General features: G+C 39.9%; 2 protein-coding genes across 10 annotated transcripts in view; both read right to left on the reverse strand.

Moving 5' to 3' along the window:
* Positions 1-418: 418 nt before the first annotated feature.
* LOC102084489 (actin, aortic smooth muscle) lies at positions 419-16212 on the reverse strand. Of its 4 annotated transcripts, none has more exons than XM_005511047.4 (10): positions 14858-16212; positions 13725-13779; positions 12511-12665; positions 11269-11397; positions 7858-7968; positions 5648-5732; positions 4215-4376; positions 3457-3648; positions 1849-2030; positions 419-1283 (listed from the first exon to the last, which is right to left on the reverse strand). In XM_005511047.4, the coding sequence occupies exons 3-10, from the start codon at positions 12637-12639 to the stop codon at positions 1140-1142; spliced, it is 1134 nt and encodes a 377-aa protein (XP_005511104.1). In that variant the 5' UTR covers positions 12640-12665; positions 13725-13779; positions 14858-16212; the 3' UTR covers positions 419-1139. The 4 variants fall into 4 exon arrangements, with proteins under 4 accessions (XP_005511104.1, XP_005511105.1, XP_005511107.1 ...); XM_005511048.4 differs by lacking the exon at positions 14858-16212 and adding an exon at positions 14695-14828; XM_005511050.3 differs by lacking the exon at positions 13725-13779 and having other exon boundaries at positions 14858-14881.
* A 215-nt stretch (positions 16213-16427) lies between these two features.
* LOC102084309 (golgin subfamily B member 1-like) overlaps positions 16428-22070 on the reverse strand; it is a 42431-nt gene continuing 36788 nt past the window's right edge. For all 6 annotated transcript variants that reach the window (XM_065065565.1, XM_065065561.1, XM_065065563.1 and 3 more), the window contains 6 exons: positions 21694-21846; positions 20060-20218; positions 19228-19325; positions 18737-18871; positions 17978-18092; positions 16428-17196 (listed from right to left, as the gene is read on the reverse strand). In XM_065065565.1, the coding sequence (XP_064921637.1) occupies positions 17038-17196; positions 17978-18092; positions 18737-18871; positions 19228-19325; positions 20060-20218; positions 21694-21846 (819 nt within the window). In that variant the 3' untranslated portion in view covers positions 16428-17037. The remainder of the gene's footprint in view (positions 17197-17977; positions 18093-18736; positions 18872-19227; positions 19326-20059; positions 20219-21693; positions 21847-22070) is intronic.

A 22070-nucleotide genomic window follows, 5' to 3' on the forward strand; every position in this document is an offset into this window, starting at 1 on the left:
ACACACATCTTTTTCCTGTCTTTGGAAAGAGGCTATTGTATTTACTGGCAATTACTTGATGGGTTTGATTTAAATCACAAAACGCACATCAAGCTGGTCATCACATCAAATCAAAGTCTGCGGCATCCAGAATGACACAGAACACACTTGCCTGGTGTCCAAAACAGTAAAATCTTCATAGCTGACTCTAATTCATACTGAACGTTATGAAAATTTGTCATCCGGGAAGATTTTTTTATTTTCTTTCTAAAATAGAAACTGTGAAACAATTCTGTTTTCCTTTCAAAATTGCTTAGCTAGAAAACTCAGAGGGAATGAAGCCTTTTTCATAATAAAATTAAAATACAAATTAGTAGTAATTATTTTATCTTTAACAGATAAACTAGACTCTATTAAATTAATGTAAGCCACAGCAGCCTTACATGGATAATTACACTTTTATTGATCCATTAAACCCAGAGTATTTCAATAACATATTCAAAAGGTTATTATTTACTCTGTAATCATTAGCTTAGCATAACACATGGACAGCAAAAGTAAATGAAACATCAGTTAACTGCTTGGGCAGAGAGATGAAGAAAGCAATAATACATCCAATAAATGAACTTGTTAGGTGTAAGTTCAGAAGTAACCAAGGAGCGACGTGCATAGAAGCTCTACGGAAAGAACTGGTACCCATGTGAACATTGGCACCCACATCAATCCACTGTATCCTCAGGGAAATAAACTCTCTTAGAAGAATCCTGCATACCACTCAACTGCATCAAATAAGCTTTCTTTGGTACCTAAATTTTGCATTATCTTTGAGTTTGAAAGAACCACTGATGCGGATACTTCAGAGGCCATTGATGAGCAGACACCACCACACACCATCTTAGTGTGTCACCTCCTGGGTTGCAGCAGGGAGAACGGATGTCTACAAAAACATATGGTATAACTATTGTTATTAATCTTGGAAAACACCCATCACTGAAACGTTAGTCTCATTTTAGCATCAACTGCTAATTTCTATGACATCCATACAGTGTGGTTTTTTTAACGTGTGGAAGAAAGCCAAAGCCACCCTCAGAGGTGATCAAGGGCAGGTGAGAAGGAGAGAGCCAGCACTACTAATCACTGACAGGATGTGATGGACGTGGTCAAAAGCACTTGCGATGGACAATAGAGGGACCGGCTTCCTCATATTCGTCTTTACTGATCCACATTTGCTGAAAAGTGGACAGAGATGCCAATATGGAGCCCCCAATCCAGACAGAGTATTTACGTTCTGGCGGTGCAATCATCTAGAAGAGAAGTGCAACTTGTTGTAAATAAAGTGACACGCAGAAAGCACAGTAACCCTCTCTTTGGATGAAATATTACTAATAATAACTAGATGAAAGTGTTTTCATCATAGGAGCATGACTCCAGTGAAGTAAGAGGTAGAAAGGCTGCCATATTTTTTGTCTTCTGCCTCAAGTCAGTAGAGATGCTACAATGTGACTATGAGCGGACAGAGCAGCCCATGAGATATCTGAACACGGCCCATAACACAGCTACTGAAAATAATAAACATATATGAAAAAAATCCAATTAAAAATATTAACCCCCAGGACTGTTTTCCTTAATTGTTGTTTGACATTTTCTCAAAACGTCCTCACCAACTCCCATTGCTTCAGCAAACATTTTTATTCCCATACCACTCAAATGCCTTTTTTAATTCTGCTTTGGTTGGTAGGAAGAAAAGGGATATCAAGCTGTTCGAGGCTATCAGGACTTGGGATGCAAGACCTGGGCATTCTCTTATGGATATTTTGATTTGTTTATGAGATTTAACTTTCCAACATAAGTATGGGTGTTAAAAATCACCTTAATCTTCATGGTACTCGGAGCCAAAGCTGTAATCTCCTTCTGCATACGATCACCAATCCCAGGATACATCGTGGTTCCTCCGGAGAGGACGTTATTAGCGTAGAGATCCTTCCGGATGTCGATATCACATTTCATAATACTGTTGTAAGTGGTTTCATGGATACCTGCAGATTCCATCCCTGAGAGGAAAGAAGTTTCAACATGTTATTTCTCTTCGTGCCCTTCATTTTATTACTGTTAAAATAAAAGCAAAGCTCACTAGTCCAAGCTGTCTTCCTTAAAACTCCAAGGTGAAAAAGGATACAAGAAAAAGCTTTGTGATGCTTAAGAGAGGAAGGAGAAAGGACAAGACACACTCCTCACCTCCTTTGTCATCTCAACATAGTAATTGTACAAGCAAAATAAACTTGTGAGAAAGAAATATCCCCACTATGATTTCATATTGAGTTTTTTACTTCCTCAATTAAGAAAAAAAAGGAAAAATTTAAAATGAGGCATTACTGCAATAGTTTGCTATTTCTATAACCTTTCATGATGCTGTGAGCTAGAAATAGAAGCCCACTTGGCATTTCAGTGAGCCACCTTGCTTTTGAGGTGTTGGTTTAATTTGAATGCCAGTACAGTAAAAGTTAACTTATGGTACTATTTTTTGCTATAGAAAATGAACAGACCAGATACAGCCCTGGGAACGCAGTTTGAACTTCAAGTACGAGACTTTTTAACCAGCTCAACACGTGCATTTCAGCAAAGACCTGTGACCCAGGAAATCCTAATTTCCATCGCTATGTTTCCAATACTGACCATGGTTTAGCATGAACTCTGGTCCCTGATACATTTCTGGCAGCCAAATCCCTCTGTCTGCTAAAGATAATTTCTCCTGCTGATGTTCAAATATAGAATATTTTAGCATCATTCCTGCTGATGTTCAAATACAGAACTTGGAGCTACATTAATGCTCAAATAGTTTCCTTTCCTACACACAAGCGTAGCTGGCTTCGCCATTTAGAATGATGGAAATTGTGCCAAAGTGCCTGCAGGGATTTTGCTCAGTTCTCAAGAGCAGAATTTAAGTGGGAATTGGGAAATTTGCGAGGGCAGCATGAGTTACCACATCAAGCGTCGGTCATCCACTGGAGAGAATGAGAATTTTAACAATGCAGATAAAGCTACTGGAAAACACCGCACCATTTGATTTTGTATTATCAAAATCACAGATTAATACGATAAAAGGACAGACAGAAGCAGCATCTAGATAAAAAACACATATAAGCAGCACTGTGCAGCTATTTATCAGCCAGTCAAGATAAAAAGCATGATCTTCTGACAGGACTTTCAAACATCATCTTAGAAACTCCATTGCTTTTTCAAGAGGTTGAAACCATCTTTGGATCCAAGTATTTCTAAACTGAGAGGTGTCTTTTTGTCCAGTAGCTGTAGCAGCAACGTTCTTAGTTTCTAAAAAACTGATTAGGTCAGAAACTACATTTCTAAGGACATTTGAGGATAAATACCTCTGTTCCTACAGCTGAATGTCAACTATAATATCTAAGAAATTCTTGTTTTCATTCTATGTCAAGTCCCTAGAAAGAAAAAGTTGTGTCCCACCTATGAAGGATGGCTGGAAGAGAGTTTCTGGGCATCGGAACCGTTCATTCCCAATGGTGATGACTTGTCCATCAGGAAGCTCGTAGCTCTTCTCAAGAGAGGAGGAGGAAGCCGCAGTTGCCATTTCATTTTCAAAATCCAAAGCTACGTAGCAAAGCTTCTCCTTGACATCTCTCACTATCTCCCGTTCGGCTGCAGGCAGTAAAGAAACGTTTTAAACCAATGTAGAGGATGACAGCTAGAACACAGATTTTCTCATGTACGTTTCCCTTTGTTCACGATGGTTGCACGATTCAGTGGATTCTGACCGCTCTGTTGTCTCAACAACATTACTTTCCTTTTGCATTACCAAATTTCCCTCATTGGTAAATAAAACATATATTGTACTACAGAACACTGTAAAGATTTATGTTTACAAGTCTACGTCATAAAACCTCGATCAAATCTCTAGAGGTTCATTCCTTGCCAGCTACTTTGTTCCTTTGTCTGTGGAAGAGATATGATCAAACACAACAACTCCTTAAATTTACCACTAGCTTAGGATTCCCTAATCAGTTGGCACCCTTGTCCTTGGTGCTCCCCAGATAAGCTGAAAGCCGAAGTCAGGAGAATCCCATTAGCCAACATGAACTGTTACTCCCAGACCAACCTAGTGATGGGATTTTGATGCATCTCACCAGGTACACGCCTCCTGCGTAATAGGACAACTAACAGAGTATAAGTGTGCAAAGTGCATCATCCAAAGCACAGCTCGTTACCAGTGGTGACAAAAGAGTAGCCTCTCTCTGTGAGAATTTTCATGAGATAGTCGGTCAGGTCTCTGCCCGCCAGATCGAGTCTCATGATGGCGTGAGGCAAGGCGTAGCCCTCATAGATAGGCACGTTGTGTGTGACACCGTCGCCAGAATCCAAAACTATTCCTGGGAAGTGAAAGAAAAGGAGAAGCTGGTTATTTCCCCCTGATACAGGGTCTCCACATATTCCATATTCTCAGCTGAAACGTGCAACAAATAAAGATGCTCACAGGACAATTGCTTCTGTCACTTGTGTAATTAAAGAGATAGTCACATGAGATGAATTGAGGGAAACATTCAGCAATCTGATTGTATTGTTTTTGCTGAATGGATGCTAGCAATAATGTTGATTTCACACTTCATAATACAGTTGTATGTGGTTTCATGGATACCTGCATATTCCATCCCTGAGTGGAAAGGAGTTTCAACATGTATGTGGAGGCTTTATCTTCAGACAACCCCTAGCACTTTACAGACATGAACCAATGTACAAATTGCAATGAAAAAAATCTATCTATAAACTTAAAAATTTGAATCTGCCATTAAAATAAACCACCCCATCAGGGAAAATATAACAACAGGTTATTTCTGCACAGCCATGGTATTGATATTCTTGGATAGGAAATGAAGAACATGCTTCCCACTCAAAATGAATGAGGCATTTCTGATACCAAACACGCATGCAAATAGTTGAATTTTAAACACAGAATAGTACTGATGAGAATCGTAATTCCTGTAAGCTGTTGATCTTTTGATACAAAATTATATTGTGGCATCAGGCTACAAAGACAGATGGCATTTTAATTTTTTTCAAAGTATATGAAGACTCAAGAGTTGCTAAGAAGAGGTTTATTGTCTCAATGCTTGATCAGACTCTAAATGGCAATAAGAGACCTCCATGCTAATTCTGACGATCGCTTAACAGCAGACATCATTATGTGATCCAAATTCAACATTTAAATGAAACACTTTCATTTAACTACTGAATGTTGGTTGCTTTTTTTTTCCCCCTACTGGGAATGCAGCTTAACAACAGAGGTAGGTCTAAAGTAAGAAGGAACCATGGCTTTGGAACAATCTAGTTAAGACACAGCTTCTTTATGCTGTGCAATTAAGGGCAGTATCAAACTCTATCATCTTTCATCTGTTCATAGAGTTGAGCTGTAGTCACTTGAGCTTTTGAAGAAGAAAATCATAAATCTACACCCATACCTGTAATGAAAAAAACTAAAACAAAAATCCAAAAACCAGGATGGTGGGAAATATTCCACTTCCATATGGCTGTCAGTTCTACTTAATGCACAGCTGGTGCACGGTAATAAAGATATATTTGTGTGTGTGAACATACATACACGAGAGAGGAACAGGTGGAAAATACAACGCGCAGAAAGACTCACCGGTGGTTCTTCCAGACGCGTACAGAGACAGCACCGCCTGAATTGCCACATACATGGCTGGCACGTTGAACGTCTCGAACATAATCTAGAATTCAGAATTTGAAAACCTTCAGGATCTACACTTCAAAGTAGCTGAAGAGACAGTACATTTTCTCTTTCTTCTTTTTTTAATTAATACCACCAGTTTCTGCTCCTGAGCCCCCTCCTGAACTGTGGTTCTTCTGTGAACAACAAGCTATGTTGTCTTTAGGATTTCATTAAAAATGACTGAAGTCAGTGGATATCTTTCCATTAACCTCGGACTAGGTCAGATTTTTAGTGATAATACTAATTGAAGATGACACCTTGGGATAACTTTTTTTATCCTGATGTCAGAACTGCAACAACACAGCAATCTAAAGTATTTATATGTATATATAGGTATGTACGTACTAAAGATTTATAGAAAGCACAGCTGGAAGAAGCCACAAGGAATAATCTGTCTATTCCCATCACAAGAAAGAACCAGCTGTTCCTGATGCAGCTTTTGTTCCGTTTCAGAAGCTCCTCTGCTGAAGCATCCATGGATTCCTCTGGCAAGTGAATCTCGTGACATGCTACACTGACTGTGATCAGGGTTTTCTGGGTGTCCTTTGGTGCTTTATTCCTAAATACAGCGTTACGCCATCATGGTTGGTGCTGCTGGGACCATATTTCATAGAATTATAGAACCATTTAGGTTGGACCCTTAAGATCATCAAGTCCAACCATAAACCTCAACCATCACTGTTGTACCCATCAGAGCCACTGACATCAGGGGGTTAAACTCAAACTTCGGATTTCATAAGCTAATAGCTTTGCCAATGAAGTCTACTTTTAATGAAAATTATGCTTTGCATTAAAGAATACACGAATTACTGATATTTTGAGCTAATTAATGTGATGAATTTAATGCAATCAGTAATAAACAATAAGCCTTTAAACAGTCTTGAAAACAGGATTTATCATTACAGTGTAATGACAGAGAAATAGTCCTAGACATGTCTACTGTATGAACCACGCCTCCCGGTTGTTATAAACCAGGCTTTTCTTATGGTCTGTTGTTGTTTATTATCTCCCAGTTGTATTATCTCCCAGTAACGTGTGCTGTCAAGCTCACTACTTAATTAGTTTATTTACACTGTTGCTAAATTGATGCATAATCTTCCTATTAAATATATGCCAAAAGTGGGCACAAAGGGAAGTGCAGATCCACATCTAATTTTCCCAGGTGGTTTTACACCTATATCTGTATTTAAACCACACTTACTTCTGGTTACATCACTGGTTAAATTCATAAGGTGGACTTTTAGCCAGAAGACTGCTATAAAATAAACTTCAGAGCTTGACTTCTGGTTCTGATCTCAGTTTGCTAAATGAGACTGGGTATGCCACAGGCAAAAATCTTCAGCAAAGCATCACTTAAATTTGAATGCTTCAGACAACCCGTTTTCCCAAAGCAACACAAAGACTCCAGTTTTTGAACAATTTTCCCCTGATCCAGGTGCTCCAGTTGGGAGCTCCGCAAAGTCATCCTCATGATGGCCTTCAAATACCTTTATTTAAATCTTCCAAAAAAATGAAATACTGATATGATAATTAGGATTTTGTCTCGTGCAGAAGTGTTGATAAAGTGACAGTGTTCAGGGTAGAAAGCAGAAGCTGGGACAGCACAACCTGAGGAGCTGGACTACCACAAGTTGAGTGCTCTTGGTGGCCAGGGGGTAGGGACATTAAAGGTGTCACTGATCCAAAACTCAAAGTGTGATTCAGCTGGTACAGCCCTTGCAAACCTCAGATTTGAATACATCAACGACTCATAACTCCATCCAAAAAATTACATTAATCCTGGGTCATCTTTATCTACACACCAACATTCAGCATCAGCAGCTTTGGCCTCCAGCTTCCCCACTTCCAGAACTGAGCACACACACACTCTTGTGAACAAAAAAAACTATTTCAAGTTTTTAAGAGGCTGGTTCCATATGTTGCACTGCCAAAATCAGGTACAAAACATTTTAGGGCCATCTAGAGTATTTGCATGAGCAGCAGAAACTTTTGCTCTCACCATGGCCTGGCCAACCCACACCAACCCTTAAAGATCATCTCCCAGATCTGAATACCCAGGGCTATTTATATTTTTGGCTGCTTCTGTGCAGAAATGATCCGTGGAACAACATCCAGATGATTACCTGAGTCATTTTTTCCCGGTTGGCCTTGGGATTCAAAGGGGCCTCGGTCAGCAGGACGGGATGTTCCTCCGGCGCAACCCGGAGTTCGTTGTAGAAAGAATGATGCCAAATCTAAAACCGAAAAGCGCTTTAGAAAAGTGTTCTGAAAATCGTTCCTTCTGTCCACAGAAAGCTTTTCAAATACAGTAATTATATTTTTTGCAGACATTAAACCATTGTATTTCTGCCATAACAATAGAATCTAACCTACACAACGGACTCCACTTAGGATTTCCTAAACAGAGCATGGATCATCTTCTCTGAAGAGGGACACAGGGTAAGTTTATTTCATTAATATCCTAGAAAAAAAGTATTATTATGCTCCAAAATTAACTTAGATGGAAAGAAGATCCATAAATTCCAAGCACCTACAAAGACAACATCTGTCCAGAGATGGAATTATTCATTAAGAACATGATCATGCCTAAAAAAAAACCAAATGCAGTTTCATCCCAGTCCCCTAAAAAACATGAGATGTTTCCAGAACTGGGGCTTGGGATGCTGGGACATCTTCCATTTGAAGGTTTAGAACACAAAGATAGAAAAAATTTGAATATAACAGAAAGTAATCATGTAAAAGTTTGGACAAAAACGTATAGAAATCACACGTAAGTTTCTTCCGCCATTTCAGACATGAAAGAACCAAAGGAAGAGAAGAAACCTCCATGTTTGCATAATTAACTAAGTATTGGCATTCTCAGCAGTGAGGAGCCAACCTGGACTCACAAACCAGGACCAGAAGTTTGCAGGTTTTTCCCCAAAACCAGCAGGATCGGGCACTGCACAGCCCATTAGATTCAACCTAATGATAACCAGAATGTTAATGGATAACGATATTCTACAAGAAGCAAAACCAGTTCAGCGTTGGATTTTACAGGTCATGAGAATTAAATGTAAGCAGCAAGAAAAACAACAAAGAGAAATTAGTGAGGAAGAATTATCCCAACATGTATATTAAATATTCACGTAGCCAGAAAACGCTCCATCCCAACGCTTTCCCTCCCATAGGTTGTCAGCTCAGTCACCGTGAACAAATTAACAGTGATGGACAATGCCCGGTATTATTATCCAGCGGAAAACAGTGCAGTCCCCATTTGAATATTGTGAACTGAAGCACGGGAGGAGAAGAATGCTTCATTTCATCGCCTCCGTGTCCTCCTCCTCCATTCACACGGGTCTCTGTGCATCCTGCAGCATCCTCGCTCTCTATCTCACACACATAGATGCTTTTGGTGACCCCCTGCTTTTTCTAATATATGAATGGTTGGGCACTATGATGCCTTTGTCCCATTTTTGGCACGTTACCCACTAATTCTCTTGTTTCTCCTACATTGCGATGCTTTCAGTAGTAGCATTTCCAAGCACTGGAAAGAAATTTCTTGTTTGGATCAAAATCATGCAACTGGTTTAAAAAAAAATTTGGAGGAAAAATATATAGACATATACAATAGATATTCCCTTAGCACCAAAACTTCAGGGATTGGATTTCAGAAGCTCTCTCAGCCACAAGAGTGTGTGTGTTACAGAGCTTCAGGGGAAACTGAGATATGCATGTAAACATATGACTGAAGCAGGAAACCCATATATATATATATTCTTTAAGCTACTTTTCTTATTTGCAATAATCACAAAAGTTAGCAAGGCTATTTCTTGCCTCTTTCCCACCACTGCCTTCCTCTCAGGCTTGTTGCGCATTCACTTGAACGCAGCCTTGGCTTTCTGTCCCATCAAGCACACCTCAGTGCTGGTGCATCTTTGCCAGATGCAACTACGTGTTGCAAACTGTCAGCAAAAGGAAAATTTGGGCCAGGGACCCCCTTTCACAAGTAATTCCTTCCTCCATTCAAGTGGCAAAGAGAAGTTCAAACTGCAAGAACCCATAGAGTATCTGACCATTAGTTGAACCACAGCACTGCCTGAAGCCTCCACCACACACCCTAAAAATCAATCAATCCAGCCATGAGTTTACACTACAGTAAAGCACATGTCACCTTTTTACCTTTCCAAGTTCCTTTTCCTAACTAGATTTTAGATAGTCTGTTCTAGCATCCAGCCTTAACAGAGAAAGATACAGACCAATACGTGTTAGACACAGGACAATTTCCAGATGCAGAGACCAATCGCTGATGGAAGAACATAAAATAGTGACCTCCTTTTTATTTTTTTCCGTTTTTTTTTTCCTGCAGGGAAATACAATTTATTGCTGAATGCAGACAGCAGGAGAATTATGAGGCAGAACAACATAATGGATGTATGAGGTCGACTTTCTACTCTGCAGAACGGAGGAAGGTATCCTCCCAACAAGCGGTACAATCATGAAATGCAAATACTGTGCTTCCATCTAGAGGCAATTGATTTCCAAATATGAAGTGAGGAACTCCCATTGCTCCTGTACAAACTTCGGTCTGTTCATCTGGAACACACCGCACTTATCAGTTTGGGTTTGCAAATATGATAGGATAAGCAATTTTAGATATATGTATTAGAGTTGCATATACATTGTCTCAGCGAGTGTGAGTAGAGAACAACACCGGCCTCCTGTCTTCCTATCAGGGGTATTTTCCATAGGAAAAATTACTAGAAGAATTTTCTCATGGAGTTCCCATTCCATTCCACCTGGACATGACAAGCGACTGAACTGCCTGGCCTGGGACATCCTTGAGTGGGCATTGCACAGAGGCCACTGCACTGACCTCATGCCAAGAATGTTTGGCTTGATAGGGAATAAAGACGCCTTCTCACCATCCAGATGTTAACAGCTAACTGGAACTGGCAACAGAAAAACATGCTTCAGGAAAGAAAAATATATATTCCACTCTAAAAGAATTAGTATAGGGATAGGAAGCCCCAATCTGTCTTTTCCTCTTTAACTGACAGTGAGGATGTCACATGCAATACAAGATGTGGGCATCACACATCGTCTTGTTCGTGAAGGCAAGCGCTCAGGAGGGAAAAATCCCTCCTCCACCTCACAGTTTGTGTTCCCAGCTTCAGTAATGTAGCTTGAATATTTCTCTGATTCACCTCTGATGAATCTCAACCTTTTATTTTTCTCTTTTACTTTAGCTGCTTTCTATCGTTGTCAAACATTCTGCCTCAGTATGAACGTCAAGGTTGAAAACAGTAGGTATAAAGTGTAAAATACTTTTCTAACACACTGCCAAATCTGATGAGTAATAAGCATTTGCTTTTTAGAAGAAGAGCAACTCTAGAACTGCCAAGACCTGATCAACTCCTGGTACTGATTTCCTGGCCTATCCCTTTAACTACAGCGAGATTACGAATTCTTCAAGGTTTATAAGATTAATGGCAAATTGTATGTCTTGGATAAGACGACACCTCAACAAAATTACATTGAAAACGAACGCCCACCTTTTCCATGTCATCCCAGTTGGTGATGATTCCATGCTCAATGGGATACTTCAGCGTCAGGATCCCTCTTTTACTTTGCGCTTCATCCCCCACATAACTGTCTTTTTGACCCATTCCCACCATAACACCCTGCAAAGTATATTATTCTAATGTTAGTGCAGTATATCATGTACATTAGAGATAGAATATCATGTTTACGTTAAAATTTCATCCAAAATACTGTACCTGCTACTGCCATTCTGCAAAGAAGCATTAATTTCTATAAAACAGAGACAGATACTCTAAAATCAAACTCATTTATTAAATAATAGTTTAGCTAAGTTTATCCTGTTTGCATTAGGAAGTCTATCACAATTGCCCCAAATAATGTGACAGCATATGAGGTAAAATATTCATCAATTAGCATAAAAATATTTTTCTCGTGCATATCTTTTAATTCCATGGATTCAATAATAGGGCTGCTGGGCTGCTTACCTGTGCAAAACTACATGTCAAAAGCCAACAAACAGTGTAAGAGGGTCAAGAATGGATGTTTTCAACAACCGATATTCATCTTCAACAATTCATAGAACTGTTCAAAATGCGTTCCTTAAAAAGCTTAGTATTTTGAGCCTGTCAAACCAGGCTTATTTATCTCAGCAAAAGAACACACAGAACTTTAGGGAAGGCTTTTCTACAGCCCAGAAAATTAAAATCTGACTCAGAGATGAACAAAACAAACAAAAAATCTGAATCTTCTATTTATAAGGGAACCTTTAAGAAACTAATTAAGCAGAAAGACCCTTCCCAAGGTCAAGAAAACCCACGTTTATCCTTTCCAGTACTGTTTGAGTTCATTAAGCAATGTGCTACACATATTTTTGGAAGTTTATTGGGCCATAATGTTGCTTAACAGAACACAAAAAGGAATTTATTATTATTGTTCATCTGGTTCTCATGTTCTGCCTATCTTTTTTCTATGTATTGATGGGCATTAATTAATCCAACAAGCTTTGTTTTGATAAAACACCTTCATATATTCTTTTAAAGTCAACATTCTGTGCTTGAAGACACCTTTCCAAAGGATCATGAAGATCTTCACGAGCTACATTCCCACAAATGACAACGGGAGTTCTGCGTGATTCAATCTGATACTTTCTCGTTGCCATGTCTAAAGTCTCATAAAAAAACCCACAAAAACCCAAAATCAACCCAAAACAACTACTCAAACCAGGCAGCACTTCCTCTTCGGCACCAACTGACCTGATGTCGAGGACGTCCAACGATGGATGGAAATACAGCTCTTGGGGCATCATCTCCTGCAAACCCGGCTTTGCAAAGCCCGGAACCGTTGTCACATACAAGGGCGGTGGTTTCATCCTCATCACACATAGTACCTCAGATTTTCGGCTGCAAAACTGTAATTTGGAGGGGAGGAGAGAGGAGCAGGTGGAAGGGAATAGGACAAAAGCAACTCTCCATCATTTTGAGAACAAATTGCCATAAAAAGAAAAATTTTGGCAAAGAATAAACCTAAACAGTGAAGTCTATGCTAAAACCTCTGTCTTGTAAAGCATCTTAAGTATCCTCAAAAATTTCAGCTTGAATAAGTTTTTCTGAAGCAAATTAATCAGGACATTCAGCCTTTGTTTCCGAAAGGGACATTTCTGCTTTAGCCTCAAGGGGTCCTGTGATGTTGCATTAATTGGCTTGGTGACCATGGGATAAGTTCAGCTGGAGGAGGCACATTCAGCTCTCCTTGGATTGAGCAAGCACAACCCCATCCCTTCCAAAACTGTGTTATTAGTATCTTCTAGAAACTTCATTTGTTACAAATGAATTGATCATGTGCACTTGCCACTAACAACGTTAGAACTCATAGTAAATGGGATTCACCAAATATTCATTAATTCGAAGACCGCAGTTAATCCCTAGAGGCCATCATCGATCCTAAACAACCAACTAAAAATAACCCACAGAAGTTTTAGGAAAGCATTTGCTGGGTGTTTTTAAGCAACAGCTCCTCTGTATGCAAAGTGCTCACTCCACGACCTGCTCCATATTTGTAAGTGATAAATCCCTTATCAAAGTGGTTATTCCAGGAACCAGAACAAGAGGCGGCTGGGACAACAGCCCAGGAACAAGTCCACTTCAGCGGGTGGCCAACACATCAAACAAAGTCCTGAACTCATTGAAATTCATGGCAAAATTCCCACCAAGAGAGGGAATTTCACCGAGACTCCTGTTTCGGATTCCTTGGTTATTTTTAGGACCGCACAATTGCCTCTTTAGGCAATCAAGGAGAGGGAAGGCAACTTCACTCAGCGAGAGAGAGCACTTCAGAAATGGGAAGGGAATGAAGAACAGCACTTGTCCAGCAAACTTCTCATCCTTAACAGTGCAAAAAAAAAGTATTAAGCATCATTTTTGCAGTTAATGCAAAAACGCATTTGACTTCTGATGCTGCTAAGTCCCACCTCAGCAACTGGTTCCTGATGTCCTGCTTGTGGAGTTTACAATCTCAGAGGATCCCTGCAACATACAACAATGTCCAAACAACCTCAGATGAAACAGAAGCAGAATTTGACAATGTAACATTATTTTAAATAAGAACAATCATTTTAATTCTTCCTGATGTGCCTGTGACCGGAAGATTCTTTTTCACGTACGGGAGCAGAATCGTTTTATCACATAAATTTGTTAACAGCTTTAATGTAGGAATGTTTAACCATTAGTTCTAGCAGCTGGTATTTTGGAACATCCATTCATGTTGCCATGAATTGGTATTTTATTCTGAAACCCTGAGGAAAAAGCTTTTAGAATGCGATAAACCAACCATTTGCAGCAGTACCCAACATCACAAAACTGCACCCATCCCATCAATGTATAATAGTAGAAAACTCAGCTCTTAAATAAACCAGAAATAGCATCAGGTATTAGGTCAGATAATTTTAAAGTAGAGAAATGCTGCAAAGCTTTGAGAGCTCAGCATTTGTTAATTTCCATTAAAAAAAGTCAGCTTGCTTTGCTTACAATTACTTAATTATGAGGTGAATGAACTAATAAAGAGCAGGACTGAAAATTTCTATTGATTGAGCCATGTTATTGCTTTACAGCTGCTGAATTTATAAGTTTAATAATCCCTTTCACAAAGCAGCTATTTGAAAATCTTTTCAACAGGTGAAGTTCCTAAATAAACTTCCTAAATTTGCTTTAATTTTTAGTTTGCATTTTTCTAATTCCCAATGCAAAATTCAACACAATCAACGGAAAACTTCCTTTTGGTTTACAGCAAAAGGCCTGATGTCCAGATGGCAAACACTATTCAAGTGGGTTTTTTCCAGGTTTCAGATATAGCAAGAAGGTTTTATTGCACATTTCTGATCCCTCCAGCGATGGGGAACACGTGCGCATTTCCGTGCAATGACACAGTCAAACCTGAATTACCTGACACCAAAAGACCCCTTGGAATCCCTTCAAAGCCGGAGGCAATCAGCATCCAAGCCCAGCAAGAAGCATGTAAACCTCCCAAAGATCTCAGACCAAGCGAAGCGAAACATTAAAATCATGAACTGGAACATGAAAACAAAACTCTCAGGGCAACACTTACCCAGGAAACGGTGACGATTTGTAAAAGCCTCTTTGCAAATGACATGATCTCACCTCCCGTTACATTTATATCAGCTCCTGGAACGGAGTTCACAGAATATCTACACATGTCGAGCCATTTTTGGCAACTTTTTTTGTCCAGTTTGTGCTTATCACAGGGCCAGCACAAAGGGCTGGATAAATTTGGGCAGAACTCCCAACATTTCTGGATCCTCTCCCGCTTGCTGCGCCTCATGACAGAGGGTTGTTTTCTCCCCTCCAGACAAAAAACCCTCACGTAAGATGAGCAAAACTGGAAGCATTTGTAGGTCCACTGTTGGAGCTGGAAAGTATTCTGCTTCATTATAACACAATTAGCTAAGAATAGCTCGTTATCGTTCTGTGAACAGCCATCTTCAGGCTGGAAAGGGAATAGTCTTGCCACGTACAGTACTCGTGTTTCAACTGTACCTGGTGGTTGGTTGCGTGGCGCAAAGTCTGAAAATAGCCCAATTATCTCAGCACTTGGGTGACACCAGGGCTGAAAACGGGGACTGAATCAGTCACCAGCCATTCAAATGAGAGAAGCCATCACCATTTTATGAAAAAATATACATCCGTTATATAGGAATATATCGGATTTATATAAAAATCCAGACCTTTACTAGTCTAAGGAATACTAAGAGTCAAAAGAAGAAAGTTCACAGGATTTACCCAATGGCAATTCTTCCCATTCCATGTGGCAAAGTGATGCAGGACGTCAGGTACAATTTGGCAAATGGTAACTCTGCAAACATAAATGCCAACTCATTTTTTACCTGTCATCCGACCGCACAGCAAACCTCACATCCAAGAATCCTTGGACTTTAAGCAAATAATCCAATTCCCTCACATCTGCTCAAATCAGCCTTCTGTCTGCTCATCAGGAAAACTGATGGAATCCTTCCATCTCTGTCCTTATTTCTTTTCCTACAAGATGTTTAGGATTTTAGCCTGGCAAAGAGAGAAACAAATGGCTACTCCTTTTTTGTGACTTTATGTCTACTCCTTTAGATTCGGTTTGCTTTGATTGAATTCCCATTTTATACAGATGTGAGCAGAAACGCAGCGAGAATAAACCCGACAAACAACAGCACGGGGTGTAAGAACAACCTTCCAGCAACCGGTCTTCTCAAATAAGCTATTTTCCGAATGGGAGAAATAGCTGTGAAGTTTCAGAGAACACTGTAACAAAACATGGGTGTGTTAATATGCAATGCATAGCACTCCATTACGTGTCTACAGAAACTGAATTCAAATCCTCTGCTTCTTACAGCCTCTTGGTTGAAAATGTGCCTTTTATCCGTTTGTACCTTGAAGACGAAGTATGTAAAAGAGGTAAAGTTGTGTCTTCATAAGCTTGAATTTCATGTGCTGAGCAGCCGAGTAACATTTTGCCCCAAAGACAAACAGTAACTAAACCCACCAAGACAAGAAGTGCAAGTGAATTTAAAAAACCAGCGAAACGAGCAAAAAAACCCAAGAAAAGTTAGAGAAACTGCACCTTTAAACAACAGTAAAAGAATATAAGAAATTGAAGCCACTTCTTCAAGTCATCTCAATTCTGAATCTTTAATCATCAGCTTGGCTCATTACCATATACATATCTGTGTACCTTGGCAGAGCCATCACAAACTGTATGGCCAAAGAACAACCACCTTCAATCTTTTATTTTCAGTCCAAAAAAAGAAATCAAAACCCCAGTAGTTCTTCCTTTATTGCACTCTAAAACTTCTTGTTATAATCAAGAAGTCAATAAACAGTAATAGCTGAATATTCCTTTAAAATTTATAGATCAACTCTTAAAATAAAATTTATATAGAAAAGATATCATTTACAGCCCATTCAGTAGTAATCAATCATTATGTACTCACAAACAATATTAAATAACTTGTGTGCAGCAGTTTCTTTATAGGGCAAACAGAGGGGAATATTTTCTCCTTAGCAAATATAATATTCCACTGTAAAGAGCAATTCAAGTCAACTTTGGAGCAACTGTGATATACACAAATTTCTTTTAAGAAGCGTAAGATTCATGTAGTGTAACAAGAATATATACAACTGTGTCCAGTGCATAGCTTAGCAGCATGTGAAAAGTCTATTACCTTGAATTGGCACACCATTACCTAGAGGGAAATAATTCACCCAGCAAACACAGCGTATTCAGAGGACACCAGTGAGGCACAGTAAAACAACAAGATGTAGCGTCACCAGGTAGGTGAGGAATAAATAGCGGGATTTTGCTCTGGAGGTCAGCAGCTTCGAGCAGTACAAACTTCGCCCCCGAAGCCATCTTCTGAAGGAAAGGGCTCCTCCTTTCATCTGGTTCAGAAACAAAAAACATCAAGTAAGTCATCAGGGACACAGATGAGAAGAAGCTCCACTGGAACTTGGATTTCTGAGGCACTACAAAGCTTTTGCCTCTGACGTATCAATGGATGCAACACAGGCTGTAAGCATTAATGGTTTAAAGGCCAAAGAAAACAGCATTAACAAAAGGAGAGAGGAATGGTTACAAGGTATTTTTGCATTTTATAATTATGTATGTATACTAGAGATGAAAATGCATACACATTTTTTTCAATATATGTGTAATATAAATATGATTACTCACATTCCAATTTGGACACATGCAATGTGTTCTATGGCACAGTTTACACAGCTGCCTGTCTTTGACTCACCATCCACAACCCAAACAGAAAGAAATTCGGGATGTTTTTTCAGTAAAACACAGTTTCAGTAGCAGCTTGCGACTTTGAATGGATCCTCCTATGGCCATCCCCGTGGTATTTCACTCAATAAAAGAGCATTTTTGGAGCTTTTCAGCACCAAGGCAGATTAGACAAGTAGCTGCTTCGTGCCAGTGTTAACATATAAAGAAGACAACCCAAAATCAGTGACTCCCAGTCACTCAGAAAGGAAATCACACTTCAAGAATGAGTGACATTTGAAAGAAAAGTACAGCGGAGGGAAGAAAGGAAAAAGAAAGGATTAGCGAGAAGGAGATAACAAGCTGTGCTATCTTCAATCCAACCTGCAGCTAGCAGTACACAATACGCATGTCACTTTTAAGTAAGGGTTTTAAAAGCTTTCATTAAGTTACCTTTCGGACAACAATATGTTCGCTGGGGTTGATGATTAAGGCTTCCCTTTCCTCCTCAGCTTCCATCTGAACAGTGTAGTCGCTAGGAACAGACCTGTAACTGCCTGCTTCAAATCTAGAGAAAAATCAAAGGGAGATAATTGAGTGCTGAATTATCTGCTCTTTTCAAGTGCCAAATTGGCATAAATCATTATTTTGTATATATACATTACTGGCGGAAGGTCCCCACAAAAAGCAATAAGACTTGGTTTATGTTGTCAGATCCTTTTCAGTCTGTATTTACAATCTACTCTAAAGGTGTTTCATTTATTCAGAATAACCCCCACCATCACCAGCTGAGGGAACAGTGATTTTTCAGATGATGGTAGTGATGGACACTTTACATAGACAGGTGGATGATGGTATTTTAAATCTGAACACTGGCTGTACTAAAGCTGTCATATGGGAGATTTTTTTCTCATTGCTTCAGGTCCTGTGGACTCACAAACAGGCTTTATTATCTGTTTGTTCTGTTATTTGCTCAGAAATTCAACACCTATAGGAAAACCTATCACTAATCTCACTAAAAAGGCAAACAAAAGACCTGACGCTCCATTTTCCAGTTCCACGGTACACTTTGCATTTACTCCAGGCAAAGTGTCAATAAAATCCTCACCATGCATTTGTCCAAGGGGAAGCAGAAGTGAAATAAATATGTTTTACAGACACTTTTCCTTCAAAGGAGATCGAAGCCGTGTTTTACACACAGGAGTATTTTACCTGTTACTTTGCTCCTCGGAGAGTCCAAGAGCCTCTTCTGCAGCTTCTCTCCTCCTCTTCTCTTCCGCCAGTGCTTCTGTCAGCTGTGCCAGAGCCTGCTGCACCGAATCATATTGTTGCTCGGTCTCCGTAAGCCTACGGCAAAATAAAAACCCAAATCAAGATTTTGCCTACTTCAAGAATTAACTTCTTGTCCTTTTATTAAGAAATGTTCTTCTTTTTGTGACAAAAACTTCATTGTAATGAGATGCTTTAGGTTAGATATTGAAATAGTCAGCAATTAGCACGCATCTTTACAAAAACAAACCACAAATTTCACCAGACAATAATAATCCGCAAATATTACTATGATTCATTTAATCCACAGTAAATCCACTTGCTTCTCTTTTTCCCCCCAAAATGCCTTAGAGGGCTAGAAAAAGCGTTACTTTCGCACTTCCAACACAGCTGTCAGGAAAACAATATTGCTAATACAAGCTCTCAGTCCTGACCTTTTTCTGAGTTCATTTAGCTCCATATTGTCTATCTCCACAATAACCGCAGATCTTTCCTGTGGCGCTCCAGGGGGAACTTCTGCTCTAGTTTCATCCTAGAAAATATTAAAAGGCAGAGGGAAAAAAAAAAAAGCCAGTCACCATTTTTCTAGCTGTTAAAAATCTTTATTTCGATTAAAGAAGCCATAAGCACCACAAAGCAGGGGAACAAATCGCTCTTTGTGCCATTTAATCTTTTAATTTCCGGAGGTGCAATTTTCCAAACCTGTTTTCTAACAGAATGTTGATGAAGATACCGCCTGTGTGTTTTATATATGCATCCATGTGACATTTTAGGGTATCACGGTAACTGATTGTTACTGAATAACCAAGGCACTATAGGAAAACGTAAAGAACGAAGAGATCACAAGGCAAAAAGCTTACAGATGTGTAGGAGGGGTTGGCAAAGGGCAAGGAAATGCTGAACTGATGCCACAGATCTCACTTTTTAAAATATTACTCAAACATCTTGCAAAATGGTTCAGGACTGCGGTGAAATGATCACTAAACTGCACTGATCCAGCGATCAGTGACCATCCAGTTATCAGTGCCAGCTGTAGACCAATCCAAATACGGTAATACTTCAAAATAAAACAATAAACAGCTTCTTTAAACGCAAAGTCAATAAAAATGGTTTTACGACAATAAAGACAATTATCTTCAGCGCATCACGGGCTAGCAAAAGCAGTGAATCAGCACAACAAGTATTAACTCCATTTTTAGGACAAAAGCCAGAAAAGCATAAGCAGAGAAGACAAAAACCTAAAAACATTTCCATATATTTGCTTACCTGAACAGCACCTTGGAACGACGTCACTTGCATTGTCTGATACTCCCTCTCCAGTCTCAAATAGCGGTTCTGCAAGTCGGTGTATCGAAGCTGGTTATCCCTCAGAGTCTGAGAAAGAGTCTTCAGCTGGGCAGACAGGACAGCGTTCTCTTCTGCCGACTGCACAACCGGAAAGAAATTCATATTTAAATAAGGAAAAATGAAGAATTATCTCCTCCAGGAAATCACTGCAGGTTTGATACCTGCTTGGGATTGCTACATCTGTTTCAAGGTTCGGTCAAAACCATTATTAGGTTTATAAAACGCTCAGGTGAAGCAGTGAAAACAGACACAATGACAAATGTAAGGGAACATAAACCTAATTTCCTTCCAATTTCAGGCCACACAAGGAGACATAAACGTTAAGGGAATTTCCAAGAACATTTATAAACTTTTGTGAACTGAACACAAACACATGTGCACAGAAACACACACGCTCTTAATGCCTTAACAGCCACAGAAGTGTTCAGCAAGAATTTCACAGTATCACAGTATGTTTGGGATTGGAAGGGACCTCAAAAGATCATCCAGTCCAATCCCCCTGCTGGAGCAAGAACGCCTAGATGAGGTCACACAGGAACATGTCCAGGTGGGTTTTGAATGTCTCCAGGGAAGGAGACTCCACAACCCCCCTGGGCAGCCTGGGCCAGGCTCTGTCACCCTCACTGAGAAGAAGTTTCTTCTCAAATTTAAGTGGAACCTCTTGTGTTCCAGCTTGATCCCATTACCCCTTGTCCTATCATTGTTTGCCACCGAGAAGAGCCTGGCTCCATCCTCATGGCACTCACCCTTTATATATTTATAAACATTAATAAGGTCACCCCTCAGTCTCCTCTTCTCCAAGCTAAAGAGCCCCAGCTCCCTCAGCCTTTCTTCATAAGGGAGATGCTCCACTCCCTTCAGCATCTTTGTTGCCCTGCGCTGGACCCTCTCCAGCAGTTCCCTGTCCTTCTGGAACTGAGGGGCCCAGAACTGGACACAATATTCTAGGTGGGGTCTCACCAGGGCAGAGTAGAGGGGAAGGAGAACCTCTCTCGATCTACTAACCACCCCCCTTCTAATACACCCCAGGTACCATTGGCCTTCCTGGCCACAAGGGCCCAGTGCTGGCTCATGGTCATCCTGCTGTCCCCAGGACCCCCAGGTCCCTTTCCCCTACACTGCTCTCTAATATGTAATTTCCAAACCTATACCGGAACCTGGGGTTGTTCCTGCCCAGATGCAGGACTCTACACTTGCCCTTGTTCAATTTCACCAGGAAACATTTTTGAGGTGTTTAAAAATTGGTACGAGATAGCTAAAATCTTGTTCCAGCTAAGAGAGACATCTGTTTCTGTCTATAATGAAAAATATTTTACTTCGAAGTTCAACCTCCTCAGAATGCAGGTTCCAACAAACCTCTCTCGGTCAAACAACAAGTCAGGAAAGCCTGATGGAAAAATAATACTGACATTGAGTTTGTAATTTCTAGCCTGAGCCAACAGGGATGTGTTGAAGAATCTAAGTTTTAAATCACTCTGACTTTCAATTATACAACATTTCTGTGCTGGTATCAGCTCAGATCCACAGGTGTTCGGGATCCCAGCTGTCGTTACCTTGGAATGAACCTGCTGGAAATGCAGATCCTTCTGGTGGGTCTCCTGGAGGCAGCGCTGCAGCTCCTGCTGGAGCTGATTCTTCTCAGCCAAGACACGTTTCATTTCCCCCGACACATCGGCACTTCCAGCGAGGGCGGCAGTTTCCAAAACCTTCAAAAGCATCAACATATTGAGGGTAAATGGTACAGAAGTCTTCCAAATAATACACAACTCCAACACTACATGTACATGTGGGCTACACGATAAGGTCCTTCTCACAAGATTATTTCCTTCCTAAAAGCTAACACCACATTTGCAAGAGACTTTATACAAAAAAACCTTCTACTTAGTGTTGTCAACCTAAATACTTCAATTAAAAAAATATTACCATGAAT

This window comes from Columba livia, chromosome 5 (genome assembly GCF_036013475.1).
Source record: "Columba livia isolate bColLiv1 breed racing homer chromosome 5, bColLiv1.pat.W.v2, whole genome shotgun sequence".
Taxonomy (NCBI): domain Eukaryota; kingdom Metazoa; phylum Chordata; class Aves; order Columbiformes; family Columbidae; genus Columba; species Columba livia.

Bases quoted from the DNA above. Each gene is read 5' to 3' on its own strand.
- LOC102084489 (XM_005511047.4), bottom strand. From the start codon at position 12,639: ATGTGTGATGAGGATGAAACCACCGCCCTTGTATGTGACAACGGTTCC. The intron at 7,969-11,268 runs GTGGGCGTTCGT...TTTCGGTTTTAG, and splicing joins ACTGGGATGACATGGAAAAG to ATTTGGCATCATTCTTTCTA. The intron at 3,649-4,214 runs GTAACGAGCTGT...TACTGCCTGCAG, and splicing joins CTACTCTTTTGTCACCACTG to CCGAACGGGAGATAGTGAGA.